Here is a 17400-nt window from a genome sequence, read left to right on the forward strand (position 1 = left end):
CTTAGTCAATAGTGCACTGTATCATTCTATATTTATAGAAGATGAAGCATTACCTAGCAGGGAGAAAAGCATCTGGAAATGAAATATTGACGACCTAATCCATTTACATAATTAGCCTTTTTCTACTAACAATTTAACCAACTTATTTATTTGGAGATCAAGCAGCTACCGCTAATGAATTTTATACAAAGAATACTGACTCCTCTGGAACATAGGAATAATCAAATAGCTTTCTACTTAAACATCTTTCCTTTGCAAAATATCAATCTAATGTGTCCATAGCACCATTAACAACCAGATACATTGTTCAATTAAATTACAAAATGAGCTGCTAAGCCCTAGTTATGTTTCTTGTTTAATTTACATTGCTTTCTGCCTATCTGGGGAGATTCGTATTATAACATCCACTGAACTTTAATATGTACTATAATTATTTGGGTTGGGATAGGATAATATGGCTGTCACCTGTAGAATTAATGGAAGCAATTTCACAAAATATTAAACATAAGACAGCCTGCTTAACAGATGAACTTAGAACACACACACATTTTTTGCAGATACAAAATTTCCAGATAAATTTTTTTCATGGAATAATGCTCTAAAGGTTTTTAGGCTTCTCTGTTTATTTGTTTGTTTTGAAACAGTGATCACATTTATGTAGCACAGACAAAGACTAGAAGCCGTCCAAAATACACTAACCTGGAGATAGCCATTCTGTCGATAAAAGATACAGGTGCAAACACAACAACAAGAGAATAAATCCGCTCATATAGTTATAACAATGTGGTATTTATTCTCTTAAGATTCAATCTTTGGGTTTAACGGCAATATGGAAAACAAAGCTAAAACAGTATGTGCACTTTTCCTGTCAGCCACTGAATTCTTAGACACCTCATCCTCAGCTTCTAACTGTGCTTCTGCTATTATTCCTTTCCAGTTTGCAAAACATACATTTACACGACATATCCAGTCATTCTAGCAGAGCACAAAGCTTCCCGGAGTTATTAATAGTGCTTGCCAATTTCCTAGATATTTACTGCCGTGCCACTTCCTGGAAATCAGGTAGGGACCAAAGTGTGGCAATTACACTTACAGAGACCTTTATGACCGTTTCATCTCCACAGATATTTATCTAATTACATGTTATTATCTTCTGCACAAGATGATGAACTCTAGTACTGTGCAGTACTTACTGACAATAAAAAAAGATGACAGAAGAGAAAGTGTTTTTATGTTTTTATTGTTGTTATGCACAATATCTGTGATTATTAAAAGAAATTTTTTTCAATGTCTTGTAAAATCTTAAAGAAAACACTATTTTGCTGTGCAGCAGTGTTCCGCTGCTATACTCGCAATTGTACTGTAATACTGCAATAGTTGCATGAGATCCAGAAAGTAAAATAGACTTTAAGCTAAAATGGTGCTGACTAATTTGTCCCATTGTCCATGCTGTATGAACACATAACTAAGGAGAGCAATTTCGATTTTTTAAAGACCTTGTGCCTGCTCCTGCCCTCGCTGAAATCAGCGGGCAATCTGCCATTAGCTAACTGTAGTTAACAGCAAGGTAAGGCTATGAGTGCCTCTTCAGAAGAAACTGCTACAGGCAACGTGCTGGCCCAGCCCAAGTGAGCGGCAGAACTCCAACGGAATATAATGGGCCTAAGCTTTCACTTCCCTTATTGAAGGCTGATTAAAGGCTGATAGATAAACATGTTTTAACCTCCTGAGAATCCGTTTGAAAGGTGGGAATTTCTAGGCTAATACATTTTTCCCTGCTGCTAGAAAAGCTTTCTGAACTGCCTGTTTACCTAACTTTCTCCTGTTCTTATTCATCCTTCCACACACCTGCATTTCTGCTCTTCTGACTCTCCCTTCAGTGTCCGTCTTTTACTTCTCTGTTCCAGGAGGTGGCAGGTGAACCATTCCTAAGGGTTTTGCTCGGGTGCGAGTCCACAATGTGACCTTCCCTTGGCTTCTTTTCCACCTCTTCCAATTGATCATGCTTATTTTCTCCCTCCCTGCTTCTGTCTCCTCAAGCAACATCTCTCTTTGTAGTCCAAATCGCTCTCACTTTTCTCCAAGTAGAGATCTGAAGAGCCCACACTCCCTTTGCTGAAGGACAATTCTTGTGAACTCCTGTCAGGTCTGCCCTGCAGTGCCTTCCCACCCAGTCTCTCCTGAAGCCGCATTCTCCAGCCCCTCTCTAACGGGGATCAGCAGCAAAACCCTCTGCTTTTGACAGGAGGCAGAAACAGGTCTTCTGCTTTCTACTCGCCATCTCCTCTCCTCATCCCGAACGGTCCTTGCTCTACTCTTATTGCTGGAGCGTGCAAGTGTTGCCGTTCGGCAACTCCATTGCTGTTCTTTCCCTGCGCCACAGGCTTGTGGCAGAGCCAGCTCTTCTGTTGCGTATCCTCCCTTGCGGCTGGGAGTTGGATGGGCAGCTCAGCAAGGAACCTGGCTCAGCTGCAGGCTGCTGGCTGGGAGCTCCCGACAGCTCTAACACTGTTGATTCCCCTCCAGCCAGAAATCGATCTAGGTCTGCAAGAAGCAAATGAGGAGACCTAGAGACAGAGGGCCTCTGCCAGCCTTCCTGAGGACCTGGGACAGCTTGGGACTGAAGTGTGGTCACCAGTACAAGTGTCCAGGCTGCACAGTTGCTTCCTTTAGTGAAATTGTCTCCAAAAGGAGAGAAAGAGAAAGCTTTGGTTAGCAGCAGTAATTATATGGTACCCTATGGCTGAAATCAGTGTCTCCAGAGGGAGGATAGGGGAAGAGAGATACTGATGTCTTCTCCACTAAATTAATTTGAAATATTTAGTATTTCGACCATATTCAACCACATGCAAATCCTGACATAATCTCCAGAGCCCCTTCCGATTACTGCCATCGATAAAATGGAAACAAGAAACTTCCACATTTAATGGAAAAGAGCATAGCCTTCTGAACCCCAGCAAAGTGTTGAAGGTTGGTCTGGTTGTGTGCTATAAAGACCTGCCAATTATACACTGAAGCAAGAAATGAGAAATTCCAATGAGCTTTGCCGCATAAAAGTATAATTGTAGCATATGTCGGTATACTGATACTAGCTTGTTCTAGGTAATAAAAAAAGGGAAGATATAGAAGAAAGGGCTTTAGCATAGCATACACCAGTGACCTGTGCCCATGGTCTCTGGAAAGTCTGGTGACACAGTCTAGCCCCTAGTGAAAACTGCATACGAAAGCTTGTTTAGCTGCAGCTTCCCCACCATTGTTAGCCCTGCTGGTAGGTTTAGCTGAAGGGCTAAGCCAACCGGTGTTACAATCCCACCTTCACTTCACTGTGTAGTCATCTTGCTGAATCCATGACACCTTTGTAAAACAATATTATCATCTTCTCTGAGCAACTTATGGGAGAAGGCTCTCATTTATAAATTTTGAGGATTTATCACCTTTGCTGGTGTCTGAGATGGATCAGTGTTGCAGCAGCACAGAGGGGCAGAAAGAAACATAAAACTGCTGCATTGCTTACTCTTGAGGATATTAATTTATATAAATATAGTTCATTTACATATCTTGTAAACATGTAATGCTCTCTATTAAATTTATCACTGTAAATATCTAAATTAAATTTAATCCATTAAATTTTAAAAGTTGTATTAAAAAAAAACCCTGTAAGTGGAGAGCATTGCCAATAAAAAGTAATAACATTGCCACATTTATAATGCTTGAACTGCTTCAGAAGGATGAACCTAATTGGAGCAATAGAAACATAACACCATTTTTCAGAGAGTAACATTGTCCTAGAAGGGATATAAATATTGCCAATCCATGGTTAAAACTGATGGCTTTGGAGTTTTGATTTTTACCTGTCTCCTATATAGCCAGCTGTACAGACGCATTTTCCTGTCACAGGATCACAATGTCCTCCGTTGTGGCATGGACAGTCCTGGCTGCAGTTAATTCCAAATGTTCCAGGAGGACACGGCTGTGCACACACCAACCCCTGGTAAGGTTGCAGAAAGAGCAATATTTCAGTCAACATTCATAATGCAATAAATTTCTATATGTGGCTTGTATTTTTATTGTTCTTCTTGCTAAAACTAGACCTAAGTGTAGCGGCAATATTTTTTCTGTTTAAGATGGGCTAAAGACAGTCTCAAAATTCTGCTACCAGAGTAAATGCCTGTCTACTCTATCCCCAGAAGGGATTTTTCTTGCCACTGCACAGTCACTGATAATTCTTTTCTTTGGATCTCCCCCGTAAACAGTAGCTGAGGTGGCAGGATATTCACTGCCCCTTGAATAGACGCAGGAAGGCTTGGGAGAGGCTAAAGGCAACCAGAGAAGGCTACAAAGCTTCGTATGTTCTGGTGGGGGTTTTTTTTGAAATATTTGAGAAATAGAAATTTTTTGGACTTACCCTGTGTAAGTGTCACAAAGCGAATAGTTGGGAGGAGAGGGACTGTTGGAAAGGCTGCACGGGGAAGATGATAGTTGTGATAGCCTATGATGATCTCCCCTGTTCAGACAGCCCCACTTCATCCAACCATGAAGAAGACCAAACACAACCGCTGGAGAAGTTCTCTGCTACTCTTCAGATTCTACCTACTTCATTCCCTCTACTCTCATCCAGCCCCGACTCTCGTCTCTTCAAGCAGCACAGAATGGCATCTGCCAGTGCTTTCTCTAAGCCACGGAGGAGGCAGGATGGGAACAAGAGGATGGGATAGTTGCAGAAAGCCACCAGTGATGGCGTAAAGCAATTTGACTCTCCACATCAGCAGTGAGCAGCCTTTTGGGCAGAAGAAGTGATTTTGCAGTGGAGTATCTGCCTAATCCCTCAACACTGGCTGGATGCATCATCCAACATCCTCCCAGATCCTTATACCCAACCTTGGAGCCATATCTCAGTCCCCGACCTGCCTCAACTCCACGTCTTGGTGGCTACCTCCTTCCCCCATTTTATGCTCCCAGCCCTCTGCTTTCCTGCCTCTTTTTTCCGATCTACCCCAAATCTTTGTTGCAGACTCCCCTTTAGTCCTCTCCTTCATCCAGACACAAATCCCTGTCTCTGAATTGTTTCCTCCTTCCCCTCCCTGCTTAACCATCCCTGAACGAGAAGAAAAGACAGACTGTCATTCCTGGTTGCGCACCCTGGCACCGCTCGCTCATCAGGAAAAGCAATTGCTGGGCAAACCTTGTTCCAGCTCTTCAGCCCCAAGGTAGAGAACGCTTACCATGGGCTGTGTCTTTGGAGAATTCATCTGCCAAACTCAGGTAGTTTTCCCCCAGGCATCACATAATGGCCCCTGCCAAGTATCAAGGCCTACAAGGATTTCCCTAGACTTTCTTAGAAGTTGTATGAATGGTTTTTTATGTCAGCAAAACATAAAATCTGAGGCTGGCATCCAGCTGAGTAACTTCAGCCAAAACAAGGCTGGCAGTGCTGTGATCTGAAGATGGGGTCCTATAATGGAAAACGTTTGGCAGATGTAGCAAGTGGTGCTGCTGCCAGTGCCATGCACAGTGCACAGTTTTTGACAGAAACAGTGTTTTTCTGTCCCTGTTATTATTTTGTTTTAAACTCTCAGAAGTCTTATTTCCGTAACCAAGCCCCAGGGGCTCTGAGTTTTGAACAAGGCACATATTAGGCACAACTTATACAAAACACAAAACAGGAACATAATGGCTGCTTTCACTCCTTGGGGTTCTCGCTCAGCCATTTGGGAAGTTCAGCAATATCAACAGCCTCAAAGTGGAGACGCTGCTCTTCAATATAATCATAAAACAGATACTTCAAGCCTTTCCCAACCAGTGATAGGTGGCTCCTTGGCTGTAAAACAGACAGGTTGGCCTCAGTTCAAGAACTTTCAGATTACAGTGTTAAAAAACTGGTGTCTCTGGACTTGAGTAATACACAACACTATATATCTGAAAATATAAGTATCCATTTATCTTGATAATAAATACTTTCTCTCTTCACATCTCAAAAGGAACAGGGTTTCTATCAACAAATGATGAGAAGGCAATACTCTGTGAGGCATGCCCCCAGAGCCAAGAGAATCTTTAGGCACGCTTTTTGCATTAAGATGTGCTAAGGGAATCCAAAACATCCCTCTCTGGAGGATCAAATGTCAGACCAACATTTCCTACTGCTTATACATCTAATCAGTAAAGTTCACCCCATCAGCACCTTTTTAAGGCCCTGATCTCATCGATTTCTGCTTTTGACATTGTTTGCTATATTATTACCATTTTGTAGTACAGAAAAGATTTTTTCTCTTCCGTTTTCTCACACACCCCCGTGTTTAAAATCCACAACAGAAAGAAAAATAGAGAAAAATACAAATTATAGTTGCTTCATAAAGCCCAGAGGCAATAAGAAAGAAGTGATTAGCAAATGTGTTGCATTAACACGGCACCATGACACAGAGCCTTGAGATTGGGACCTGGGACAAAACAGGGTGTGTTGCCAGTGACAAATGTTCTGTCACGTAAGGAAAGATTGCTGCTTGCCCGACCACAGAGATCTAGTCCTTCAAATGTGTTTCTGAGAAGCATTGGAAATGCTAAATGTAACTTCTCTCCCTACTTCCTGAGAGTGCTTGGAGAATTTAATACTGCAAATGAGAAAGATGTATAGAATTAAACCTGTAAATTGTTAATGAGGCCCTAAAGCAGCCACCCACTAACTCCCACAACCACAAAGACACAGAAGTGGAAAAAGCCCAACATCGTAGTGTGCTGGAAGCCACATTTTGTTGACTAGCTTAACAACATCTGCTGTTAGCCAACATCCTCTCAGTGAAAAACCCATGGGACAGTAAAATCTCCCAGGACACAATTCGTACGACTTCTTATTGTGCTTCTGGGAGAGTCTGCGCTGGATGGAAGGAAGCAGGAGGAAAGAAATATTACAAGGCATAAAAAAAACAGGCTTTGAAGATGGCAGATCCAAGGAAGAACCTAAGAACCCTAGAACTTCCTCCTATTCAACTTATTGCCTCCTCTTGCATATCCACAGACAGCCAAGACCCTAAGGGAGCTGAGCTACTGTTAATAAGCCTACCCTAGGACAGGATAAAAGTTGCAGCTCATCCAGCAGCAATAAAATCCAAGTGGATTTGCACTTGAATAAATCCAGGGAGAATTCTCTCCTTCCAACATGATAGTATATTCAATACATACACACACTCCTCAAAATCAGCAAGTAAAATTCATAACGTCTAAGAAAGACTATCCATGGTGTGAAATAAATGAATGCTGTCTAGCAATCCCATCTCACTTGCTCGTTTACAGCCCACTCATGTCTCACTTCCCAAACCATTCCAAACACCAAGAGTTAAAAATATAGCATGAAAAAATATTTTTTTCTCTTTCTGTGTACTGAATTACCAGCTTTTCATTAAAACCCTGGAGAGACCCTTTATACTTAAAATCTCAACATTTACAAGCTGAGTGCTTTTACTTATAATTTCAGTTTCTTTCCCCAGAATACTTGATCTCTCTCTTCAATTTTCAGTTATGCTTGTTTCAAACATCAATTGTTAACTCTAGGGTTTCTCTGGGGACAGAGCAGCCAACAACACAGTTTTCAGGAAAGTCTCTCTGGGCCACTAAAAATGCAGAGAAGAAACTCCAAGCTAAGGAACACAGCAGAAGTAGGCCAGAATACACGACCACAGCTGCTGTGCAGCCCCAGTGCTGTGGTTCTTCTTTAGGCTCTATGCGGCGTCCTAAAAGACCTCTAAAAACTTCCTGCTCTATTCTGAGATTCTTGTCTCTTTGGTGATTTTTCAACTTTGCAAAAAAGAGAAAACTCCCAATAAAATACAGGTAAGGAAGAGTACAGCAAAACTACTCAGATCCTGAGAAATACTGGCATGCAGAAGACAAGGAGAGGTGAAAAAAATACCCTGAAAGTATTATTTTTATGTTAATCACTTTATCGATTACTTCTTAGGGGTAGTGCCAGAATGGACTGACGAGCCCTCAAAAATATTTGAATTGCTTCCTTTATGCTTTAACTCCAGTACTCTGTAGGAAAGAACTTTTTCTTTGTCTCCACTGAATGCCACTTGAGGGCAAGTTGCCATATTCTCACTTAAGTTTCTGAAAAATTTTGCCTGCTTTGTCATTTGAAGTGGAATAACATCATCACCACCTTTGCCATCACTGGCCAAGTTAGAGAGCCTCTTAACTCTCCCATTAGAGAGAGATTTTCCGTACACAGCTTCCACCAAAAATTGTGGGCAGCAATGTTGTTCTCCCGTGTTGCTGCCTGATAGCCACCAGAATCTCCTGGTTGGTACTTTTTAACTAAAAGCAGCTGTGTGATCAAATGGAGGCAGCATTTGCTGTGATTATCTAAAGGAACATAAATCTCTCTCTCAGCCCTTAAGTGTTTGAACAGGTATGAGGGCCACATCAGAAGCCATAGTTGTGCGTTGATCTTCATGGTCTTCCATGTATTAAAATAAAGAGTCACAGTACTTGTATGCATTAAAATCCAGCAAGATTGCCAAAAGACTAATTGTCCGATACAGGAAAAATGCCAGGAAATGTAGTACAACTAAATAGTATGTAGGCCTGTGAGACAAGTCAAACCCCAAGAGAGTTAATCATTACATTATTGATAAAGTTGAGGACTTTTAAAATGTTTGGCCTTGCTTTCTTGACACATAGCATTAAAGGTTAGGGCAATTTGCTCTCCCCAGTGCAACTCCTGATGCAAGCAAATCTATTGCAATCAATGGGACTTCTGCCTGAGTAAGGACAAGACACTGAACTGGTCTCTGTGTCCTATGTACAGTCCTGCTTTAAGGACTGCTTGAGCCACCAAATTCCCCCTGGCTCCTCCCTCTCCCTCCCTCCTGAAAGGGAAACAGAGCAGTGCTTTTGATGATGCTGAGCTGGGCTTTGTGCTTTCTGTCTCATGTAAGGGCAGTGTCTAAGGGTGCAGGGAATATTCCAAGGAACTGTAATTCAGAGACAAGTTTTTTGCTGCTTCAACCACACAAAAGTGTAATGAGTAGTCACTGTTTGGTTTACTGTTGGTTGTTTAACTCTATGATGGTAGCTATCAGTCACAGACTGATGGCTTCTCTGTGTAAGTGCTGTGCACACCTAACAAAGGTGGTCCCAGTTTCAGAATTGTTAGAGCCTCGTGACAAGAAACAGCAGATACGCATCACAAGCACACAGGGAAGGCATCTGCTGAGACAGTGAATTAACTTCCTATGCCAATCTGTAAATGAGGGATGAGCATGAACAAACTACACACCATCCATCCAGGAGGACAGGAGCACTCTCCAGTGATGTGGTGGCAGACTCCTCCGTTCTGGCAAGGGCAGCGCAATTCACACTGGGCTCCATGGCTGCCTGGGGGACAGCGCTCTTCACAACTTTGTGGAGAGAGAAGAAACAAAAAACAAAGAGATCATTTAAAAGAACTTAGAGGAAACAGTAAATGAGAAAAATCCACAACACAGGTCATCATGGGAGTTCTTATGCAAATTATGAAACCTCAGCAAGCCTCAGCTGATATTGCCAATTAGCCAAGTTTTCTTTCATTTCTGCTGGGGTTATTTATGTGCCATGGATCCGGCCCTGTAAGGTCAATACACGTGTGTAATCTTTATGCACATACCAAATTCCACCCATCTCAACGGGACAACTCACATCCATTAAAATAGCCCAGGAAAGTAAGAGTTGCAGGATGAAGCCCTCAACGTGAATTAACTGACATGGCAATAAAAGCTGCGAATAGAATAAAAGGATGGGATTAAAAGGCTTGAAATTTCTCCAGTCACTACTAAACGTTAACTTTTGTAGTGTATAATGGACTGGCAAGAACTCAGCATCATTTAAAGGCTATTTAAGCTCATTGGGTCTCTCTCAGTATTCATGGGGGGCCAATGTAAGGCTAGTCCCTGCACAAAACAGTGTCTCCTACGTTTGCACATTGGTGCTTTTCAGCATCACTTCTTTCTGTAATCCCAGGTTCTGAAACTACAGTACGTTCTTCCGCTAACTGCCTCTGATGAGGATGTTCATACAACATATCGGGGTTGGCCCTGCAAGTACTTACTGCTGAGAACTGACATACTAATGTCAATGGGACTACTCCTACTAGTAAGCAGAGTCTTTAGCAGTGAGTGCTTCCAGGACTGAGGTCACAAGTCTACGAGGAAATCAGGTACTAAATAAAATATTCAAAAGGCATATCACTTATTTATGAGGGTTAATATTGCCTTTATTTTTTACTTTCCCCTTCAGGCAGGTCAACAAATAATATTAGACTGCAAAAGTATTAAGTCACCTGTAATAGATCTCCAACCAAATTCAGTGACTAAATTCTCTTTTCCCCTTAAATAATTTTGAAAAACATAATTACTTCTGAAACTACTGAAAGATCTCTAATGAGAACTGATGTTACACTGTAGGCAATTTTAAACAAGGAACTATTGCTTGCTGTCCTAAAATTAATATGCGGATTTTGTGAATCCTACTGGTAAACTTTCAGTGTGGTGGATGGGGATTTAGCTACATGATTCTCGTTAAAGTTAATAGGAGTCACACTGCTAAATCCCTGCTCACTATGCTTAAAATTTGCCCCCTAGATAGTAAGCTGATATAGTTAACAGCAATGCTGCCTCAGTTAGATTGAAAGTCAAATAAATTGGGGATGGTAAGTCCCAATTGATACTGCACCGGACTGCTAATGAGTAGAATGTCCAATTGCTTATAAAACCTCAACTGTCATTTGGATTGTATTCATATACTGAAATTGGGAACAGGTACGGTTGTTGTACAAGCTGGAAAATACAATGGATTTTTAAGTTCCCTTTAGCACTAAATTTTATTTTATTATGCAGACAGGTATAATCAGTAGCAAAAAAAAGAGATTTCCTTTATTTAGTCTCTCTGAAATTCTGTTAGCCGATTTCTACAAAGGAAAGTGTATAATACATAGATTGTGTAAATTTTGCCAATTACTCATTGCCCTAAAAGCGGTCAAAGCAAGGCTATTAAATGATGTGGAGTAAAATACACCTATCATTGAACTTACAATACCCCTGTGTATCCGGGAGCACAGTGACATTCTCCCGTTTTATGGTCGCAGGTAGCTCCGTTGTGACATTGGCATTTGAGCTGGCAGCCCTTGCCGTAGCTCCCGGGGTCACAGAGCTCTTCACAGCGCCATCCTTGGTACCCATCCGCACAGACGCAGGCACCCGTGATGGGGTTGCAGAGAGCCTCATTCTGACACTGGCAGCGGTTGCTGCAGTGGGGTCCCCAGTGATCGCTATCGCAACCTGGAAAACATACAGTCATTTACCAAGATGATTAGGGAAGTGCATCGCAAGCAACTCATCCCAGCCTCATATGCTTAGGTTGGCAAGCAGGCAGAGGCACTGTTAATACCAGGAACTTTCTAAAGGGCCCTCAGACTTCCGAAAACTACCCCACCGATCCATCAATGTACTTTAGCATGCAAGGAGACAACAGCACTAGTATTACACCTAAATTTGAGGACTTGTTTAACACTCTTATTGGATCAGGTCCTATATCTTTTAATATCCTGTTTCTTAGTGCTCTTAGATAGCTGGAAGGAATGAATTTATAGTGGAATTAGATGCAGAGGATCATATCCTGACTGCAGTGTAGTTAATGGCAGGTAGTATTGCCAAGCAAATCCTGTAGATTTAATAATGTCATCAAATATTGTTTCTTTGCACTGTTCCCATAAGATAATAAATATGATAACCTAAAGAAGGCTTTCTCCTTTGGTGTTGGTTTTTTGGTGTTGCCATTTTTGTCTTTTTTTCTGAGTTAAGAGATGGTAGGGAAGAAAATAACACTGGAGACAGGATTTCATGAGGCTGATCAGGTTTAGGGATGAAGATATGGAGTGTGCATGTCAGGTGATTTCTGTGCTAGTAACAGTATGTACTAGCAATACAGAAAGGCTCCAAACCCTATGGCCATTGACACGGAGAAGAGCTTCTCGATAGAATGCACTAAGGCACAGTGAGAGCCCTTCACGTGACAGCGCTGCCTGATCCCTTCTCCTTGTTTGTGGATCACACGCAGGATGAGAGAGGGAAGTCAGCATTACTGAAACAGTTCGATCCTGATGATTTGCCATCAAAACCGCAAACAGCACCTGCAAAACACCCGTTTAAGATGTGTGCGTACTAAGCAGACAGCTCAAAGCAAACACCCAAAGGTTAAGGTTTCCTCAGTAAACGCCCAGCAGAAAAACAAGGATTTTTTCAGTAGTCCCACCCTCCACTTAGTAGTTTTTCAATATAGCTATGTCAAGGGTGAAGAAAATCATCATTCTCTTCAGAACAGAGTTGCTGGCAAAATCCTTGGTAAAGATACAGTTACAGACCATCTTCCAGGTACAGTCGGTTGTGCTCAGAGAGCTGGTTTTAACTACACCAACAACTTTTTTGCTAGTGTCAAATCCACTGCCATGCAGTAAATGAGTGTGTAATCCCAGCAACAGAGCTGTCTTCACAAACTCTTTTATTTCCAAACATGTAAACTAATCCCAGGTGACCCTTGCCGCTCCTCAGGCCTGGATCTTTGTTTCCAGACTTAGCAAGATAAACGTAAAGCCCCCTTAAGCCTGATGCTCTTGTCCTAGAAATTTCATAGCCCTCTCCTTCTACAGTACGTGGCTATAAACCCACACTAGACGACTATATCAGTTAATTTTGGCAATATTTTTATCCTTCTTCTTGAGAAATGGAATACTCATTGGTCAGTCTGAGGATATTCAGCAGAAAAAGAAGAGAGACTTTAGTCAATTTGCACTGCTGATGGCCAGTTTACAAACTTGTGTTTCTAGAGCAACAGTGTTAAAGGCCAAAACAAACCCATGAGAAGACAATTCCAGGGTCTCCAAAAGGATCTGCAGGATCTTACACGATGCATGTTCAGAGAGATGGTTTCACCTCCTGCAGAAAGCAGAGCACACGACGTACCCCTGTGCATAATCCTGCTCGTGCCTCACACAAGATATTTTATTGCTTTGCCTCATTTTTCCCACAGCTGTACACAGAGATGATAGTTCCTCACTAATACCGCTGGGAGCCGAGCAAACAAAATCTTACTCTTTATAAGTCTTAAATTATTACTGAGAATCTGTGGAAAGAGATGATCTATCTTTATTTCACATAGACACTCGCTAAGACTCTGTAAGCCTTCTGGGGCAGGGAGCAAATCTGATGGAGTTTCCCAGCAATTTCCATTCCAGAAACACTGATTTGTTTTCCGCAGAACTTGAACATCAAGGGCTGCAGTTCTGCGCCTCCGCGAAGGGTACAAATCTGAACCACACAAGCATAGCTGATAGCCCTTTGCGTGGGGAAGTGGAACCTAGGAATCAAACTTAACCCTGCCTTCTTCAGGGACTGGATTCCTACCTTACCATACCTCGCATTAGAGCCCCAACTGCCAGACTGTGGGTTGCTCTGGGCTGATCTAGTTCCAGCTGCAATTAATTTGCTTAATATGAACAAATAACACTCATTGGAAGATGTGACTTCTATCCTTGGTCTTCCGTGTCTCAGGTGAGTGCTGCAATCATCAGATTTGTCTGCTTGGTTTGTGTTTTTCACTTTGAAAGAAAGCGAAGGAGAAAGCAAAGCTTTTATAGGAAGTAAAACCATTTCCCATCATCAGCCCAAGCATCTTGTTTCACACTTACAGCGTCTACTCCAAATGCAACTCCTTTTATGTAAATCAATCTTATTTGAACAGTTATTTATATTTATATTTGGTCACATGCTTGCTTTCTCCCTGTACCAAATTTCACTCTACAATCTAGCCAAAGGGAAAAGCAAAATGCTGAAGTACAGAGCAGAAATTCCTCTAATTGGCTGTAAAATCATAAAGAAACAAATCTGGATAATAAAAGAAGCCTGCAGTGACCAGAAAACCAGCTGGCAGTTAGACAGATTTTTCCAAAGGCTTCTAAGTACAAGGCATCAGTGAGCACACATTGCAACATTCAGTATGTTTAGCCCAAAGTAGCTAGCCAAAATGTTTTAATTATCTACAAAATAAAACAGCTTGGCATACTACATACCTACTAAGAATGTGAATTTCATGGGGATTTATTAGGGAGAGGACATAAAAATGAGGATTAAAGTACTTCTGAATGCTCATGGAAGAAACAGAAAAAAACAGAATTACAAAAAGATGGGGCTTGTACCGTGTTTCATTTACAATGCCTGATACAGCCTTTGCACTTGTTAGGCTTCTTTTTATGTTCCTAAAACTGCTAGTAGGTTTTGACTACAGTTCTTTAAATGGTTTGAAACAGGACTCGTGGTATGTGTGTACATCCAAGGTGAACATAGTATGTGTGTACACCCAAGGGGAACATCCTGTTCTCTCTCTAGTGATGGGGTCGTATATATACAATGACAAGTTGATCTCTTCTAGATTTAAGTCTCCACCTCAGATGGTAAAGGTTTTCTGCTTTTAGCTATCAGTTCAAGCCCTATATGTGTCACAACGAGCAAAGCCATTTCATGCAGTATCAATTCATCCACTGCTGATTAATTGCAAAGGGAATTGAGTGAAATTCATTGGCAATGTGTTAGTGTAAAATGTGTGATAATGAAATATCATCATCACCTGATTTTGCATTGTAATAATCTCACATGAAAAGAAGATCTTGGATGCTCAAAGCTTATCAGTTCCTGTTGGTTTTCTTTTCCCCTTTCCTTTAAGTCTCATATTGCAGTGACAGACTGTGAAGTTGCAAGTAAATTCTTTACCTGTGTGAGTTAATTGGGACATTATGTGATATTTATATTGTGATAACTCACAGAGCCACACCGTGGTAACTTCTGTACCTTTACAAAGGTAGGGAGATACAGAGTTGATAAGCTATATCCAAGTACTTATTCGTACAAGTAATTCCACTGAGCTCAATAGGACCACTCATGTGTGACTACTTAAGTGCATAACTAGCTATGGGAGTGGGGTCTAGTGGTTCCTGCTAGAAAATTAAACAACCAAAGAAACCAAAGGCTTCAGCAACCAAGACGTTTTTTCTCTATGTACATCAGCATGGCAAATCCCTGCTGGTATGTGACAGCGATTCCAGTCCCTGAGATGCAGGGCAAAGCAGAGTCACGGAAGCCCGCTGAACTTCAGGATCGTCAGCAACACTTCTCCTGTGGGCGCAGAGAGGCCTTTTTGAAATACAACCCAAGCCTAGCACCGTCTAATCCTGCTCTTGTTGATAGCCTCTATGTGTTACCGTAATAGAGATAACTAATAATAGCAACAACATGTGAACAGAAAGCTGATTAAAGCTTACAGAAGAGCTACACTGTAAATGCATATGCCATTAAAAATGTCAAAATGATACAGAGACTTTAACTATACCATCAATAAGAAAAGCAACCTGAGAGTGGTGATGTCAGGGAGGTACAAATGCTCCCTTTAGACTGCATGTGTGGTTGTCAATACCATGAGAGATGAGTCTGAAATAGCTAGCGCTCTCTTGGGAGATGCTACTTTAAAGGGAGCTGCCATATTTCAGGTCACGTGCTAACATTGCCTGGCAAACGTGCTAACTTACTCACTTTTTCTTCTTTGAAAATATGACTAGAGATTAATTGCCACCGACGAAAATGAATATAACTCTGTAAAGGATGATGCTGGGTGCCTAAGCATAATTACAGTTGTCTGCATACGGTAGTATGACAGGTGAAAGATTCATCCCTCTGTGGAAAGCTTGCTCAATACAGCAAAAGCGTTTTCTTCCTCTCTGCATCCCTACCCCCACCTCGAAGGCTCGTTGGCTTGTTGAAGTGAGGGCTAATTACAGCAGGTTCTGCATATCCGCCGCTGTAGTCGTGCATGACACCCTGTAACCAATTCTGTCCTGTTAAGTACACAATGAGGACACATTGGAAGTGCTGCTTCCTTCCCAAATGGCTGTTTTCCCCTCTAGGAATGATTAGTGAATTGCTGTGTTCTGGGTCAATAGAGCTACCCAGTATTTAGTGCAGCAGCACAAGTCAGACAACGATGAAGCAAACAAACAAAGTTTGAAAATTTAGCAGATAAATAAAAGGACTCCCAAGGAAGGGATGACGTTTATCAAGTCACTTATCCCAACAAGAGAGAGTCAAAAGGGCTCTTCCAGTACTTTTCCATCGCTGCACAGACACACTATTAATATGAAAACAGCATCTTCTACCACAGCAGCACCAGAATCCGTGGTCTTAAGGTCTATGTTTATTTTGTTCTCATTAGCATAAGCCTGCATGTGTCTCTTTTTGTAGCTAGTGACCGGTCCTGTATTCCAGGTGTGCAAGGTCACTGGGACATTCATGAACGTTCTGCAGAAGGCACAGCTCAAAAAAATCAAGGGGTTGATTTTCTTAGCCTAAGGACTCAGGACCATATTTGGCTGATAGGGATCTTCAATTAATCTGCGCTTTAAAGGAACTTTTTGCAAATTTCCTAAAGCACAGAATGTAGCTCCTAGTCAATAATCTATATTCTGCAATACTTCTAAATTCAGTATGAAATGTTTAAATGAGATGCTGGCCTTTAAAAAATGCAAACAAGAAATAAAGTTAACTTACCAAATCTAGGAGAACATAGTTTAAGATACATTATTTTAGAATTTATTTTAGATTCTCCCCTTAATATAACTGTACTGCTGTAGAATGATTATATGAATACCAATTAAGCTGAAATGCAGCCGAAATTCTGGGTGAGGTTCTTTTTGGTCTAATTCAGTTTTGGAATCTGACTGGGTTTTAAATGGTTGGCCCAGCTAATGCAAAGGAGGCAAAGAAACAGTGAAAGCTAAAACATATGCCTGGATGTAGTGAATAAAAAGTTAAAATAATCAATTAGCTTTTTATTCCCTGCACTTAGCCCAATAGGAGAATTATAGTCCCTGTATTGAGCTGATGTCTACTCACTGTACAAACACGATTCATTTTGGCACAGTTCAATACCTTTGGAAAGATAAGCCAAAGGCGCAATAGGTTTGAAACAAGGTCCATGACGAGGGAATCCCCTTACCATGACAGTTCACTTTGTGTTTGGCTCCGAGCAGAGCTGAGTCCCTCACATGCTGGCACTGCAGGTAATGGCAATGCACTTCTATAGGCGTGAGCCGGTATATTGAAAAATCACTTGCGGATCTGCTTGATTCCAAACCAAAAAACCTGTTTATCTTATAAGACTGTTTACTCTCGAAATTTCTAACACATGTTTATGGATGATGACTGTCCTCAAAATAACCCAGATTTTCAGAAATTCCCTTAAAAAGTGTTCTTACAAATGCTGAGGGGCTGACATTCTAATTCTGTGATTTCAAAATGAGGAAACCTCATCTGTACAACAGAGACACTAGTGGGT

At 41.4% G+C, this 17400-nt stretch overlaps 1 protein-coding gene across 1 annotated transcript in view; it reads right to left on the minus strand.

Moving 5' to 3' along the window:
* The window catches only part of MEGF11 (multiple EGF-like-domains 11), a 214063-nt gene that overhangs the window by 91388 nt on the left and 105275 nt on the right, over positions 1 to 17400 (minus strand). The window contains exons 6-8 of the mRNA XM_009697720.1: positions 11057 to 11303; positions 9269 to 9389; positions 3852 to 3988 (exon numbers count right to left, since the gene is read on the minus strand). Of these exons, the coding sequence (XP_009696022.1) occupies positions 3852 to 3988; positions 9269 to 9389; positions 11057 to 11303 (505 nt within the window). The remainder of the gene's footprint in view (positions 1 to 3851; positions 3989 to 9268; positions 9390 to 11056; positions 11304 to 17400) is intronic.

This window comes from Cariama cristata, unplaced genomic scaffold, assembly GCF_000690535.1.
Source record: "Cariama cristata isolate BGI_N322 unplaced genomic scaffold, ASM69053v1 scaffold2033, whole genome shotgun sequence".
Lineage (NCBI taxonomy): Eukaryota > Metazoa > Chordata > Aves > Cariamiformes > Cariamidae > Cariama > Cariama cristata.